General features: G+C 52.3%; 1 protein-coding gene across 1 annotated transcript in view; it reads right to left on the bottom strand.

Moving 5' to 3' along the window:
- Window positions 1-2253, bottom strand: part of LOC102215548 (protein-methionine sulfoxide oxidase mical3b-like) — a 31772-nt gene that overhangs the window by 1644 nt on the left and 27875 nt on the right. Inside the window, exons 22-30 of the mRNA XM_013911145.1 lie at window positions 1620-2245; window positions 1471-1544; window positions 1259-1330; window positions 1055-1105; window positions 727-972; window positions 559-652; window positions 407-457; window positions 228-327; window positions 84-157 (exon numbers count right to left, since the gene is read on the bottom strand). Coding sequence (XP_013766599.1) covers window positions 84-157; window positions 228-327; window positions 407-457; window positions 559-652; window positions 727-972; window positions 1055-1105; window positions 1259-1330; window positions 1471-1544; window positions 1620-2245 — 1388 coding nt within the window. The remainder of the gene's footprint in view (window positions 1-83; window positions 158-227; window positions 328-406; window positions 458-558; window positions 653-726; window positions 973-1054; window positions 1106-1258; window positions 1331-1470; window positions 1545-1619; window positions 2246-2253) is intronic.

The raw sequence follows: 2253 nt of genomic DNA, 5'->3' as shown, positions 1-2253 counted from the left end.
ACACACACACACACACACACACAGGTGATCATCACACAGAAACACACAGGTGAGCAGGTGAGCTCTGATCTTGTCTGTGTTACCGTCCACAGCCATCCTCTCTCGGAGCTCCTGCTGCAGGCGACTCTGCCGGTCCTCCAGCTCCAGCTCTCGGGCGCTGAAACACAGCCAGAACCATCACACCCCAGGAATCTGCCCAGGTGAGAGGTCAAAGGTCACATACTCACAAGATCATGAGCTCAGCTTCATATCGGACCAGAGCATTCTTCTGCTGGACCAGCTGGAACCACTGCTGCATCAGCGGCGGATTATCCAGTTTCCCGAGCCCTACACAGAAAACCGGGTTCAGCGCCGCATAATACCTGCTGTATATGTACTCCACAGGTAACCGGATATGTGAACTGACCTCCCAGGTGAAGCTCCATGTCTGCGCTTTGGCTGGATTCTCCCCAGTAATCTAACAGAAACACAAGCACAGGTGGATTAAAGTAGAAGCACACCTGAGTTCAGGTAGAACCAAGTAAGTTCAGGTATTCCTTTGGCCTGTATTTTCAGTACCTGCTTCTCCCCTCAGAGCTTTCTCCACCATCACTCCTCTCTCCTCCAGCTGCCTCTGTTTCTCTTCCACCTGCTGCAGCTGCCTCTGGATCATCTAAGACACAGAACGCATCATCAGGTAATCTCACCTGAACTCAGGTAACCTCACCTGGACACAGGTAACCTCACCTGGGCCTTGTGGAGTCTTTTCAGTTCTTCCTGTTTGGCCTGTCTCCTTGCGGCTCTCTGAACCCGTCTCGTGATTCTGGTGTCCAGGTCATCGTCGTCATCCTCACGCTCCCTCTGGAACATGGTTTCCTTCAGGCTCAAACTGGATGCCTCCTTCGGCTGGACCACGACCCCCACCACCTCCGTGGGGCAGGAAGACTGGCCGTCAGAGTCCTGTAGCGGGACTCTGTCTTTTAGGGGGCGTCTCTGAAACAGCAGTGCGTAAGCATCAGGACAGGAAGTGAAACTGCTGGACCACCACAACCCTCAGAGGATCAGGTGTGTGTACCTTGATGGCGTATGATCGTTTGAAAGCCAGAGCGTGAGGAACGTATGGCGGCTGATTGCAGGAAGAAGAAACACGGAGGACAGAAAACAGTCAAACTGATAGACGAGACGTGAATCTACGTCTATTTAAGTCTCGGGTAGTTTCAACAAGTCGGTATGTCGGTCGAGTTTAAAGTCAGTCTGGTCATTGTGTGTCAGGTGATACCTCCTGGTTCTCCTCCTCCTCGATGGCAACCCTCTGAATTTCATTGGTCAGGTCAAGCAACTCCAAACGCAGCTGCAAAAGAAGACTTCAGGTGAGAGACCCAGTCTAGGTGTTAGTCTGACCCCTATCCTTATCCCTTAGTGAGTCTGGGTATGATTTAGGTCTCAGATTGGTTGGAATAATGCTGAACTCTGATTGGTCGGAGTGCTTACGTTGTTTTGGGGCTTCAGGGAACATCTCTGCAACACGGTGGATGAATCAAGATCTGACACCTCTGCTCTCACATCTGGACAAAGAAGGTACAGGTATTACATCATCACAGTGACCTCACACTGACTAAAGGTGTTGTTATTATGGTCACCTGTGAATCTCTGACTGGCTGTTTTCTCCTTCGCCCTCTCTGCAGGTAAAGTCCCACCCCCCTTCCTCTTCTGCTCATTCTTGTTTCCAGAAAACACAGTCTTTAATAGATTTCTGGCTCCAACCCCTCCCAGCTCCATCTCCCCAGGGGGAGGAGCCTCTCTGAGCATCTTAAAGAGGAGAGCCCTGCCCCCAGGCTGCAAGGGGGGGAAGAGGAGTCTAGGGGGGAGGCTATGAGCTTCTCGCCGTCTCTTCGTCCTCCTCTTCCTCCTAAATGTCCCTGGGTCCTCCTCTGACCCCTCCCCTTTCTCTTGCAGGAGGAGGGGCCTATTTTGCGGCAGTTCAGGTGTGATGTTGTCAAATGAGCCCCGCCCACTGGCAGCAGGTGTCTCCATGACAATGGCAGGTTTGAGTGGCGCTCTGGCTCCATCCTCAATGTGAGGGGAGTCAGGTGTGGTGGTGAAGGAGGCTGTGCTGGCAGTGGTGGCGACAGGGTGTGGAGTCACAGATGAGTTCATGGAAGAGGTGGAGTCAGGCTGAACAGGTGTGTCAGAGCTGTAAGGAGCAAGCTCCGCCTCTGAAGGGAGGAGATAGTGTATGAAATAATGTGTACAGTGGGGCAAAAAAGTATTTAG

The sequence above is a fragment of the Pundamilia nyererei genome, unplaced genomic scaffold (genome assembly GCF_000239375.1).
Source record: "Pundamilia nyererei isolate P.nyererei 1_Seehausen unplaced genomic scaffold, PunNye1.0 scaffold00057, whole genome shotgun sequence".
Classification (NCBI taxonomy): Eukaryota; Metazoa; Chordata; class Actinopteri; order Cichliformes; family Cichlidae; genus Pundamilia; species Pundamilia nyererei.
The sequence above is the reverse complement of the archived record's forward strand: the minus strand, read 5'-3'. Positions and strand labels throughout refer to the sequence as shown.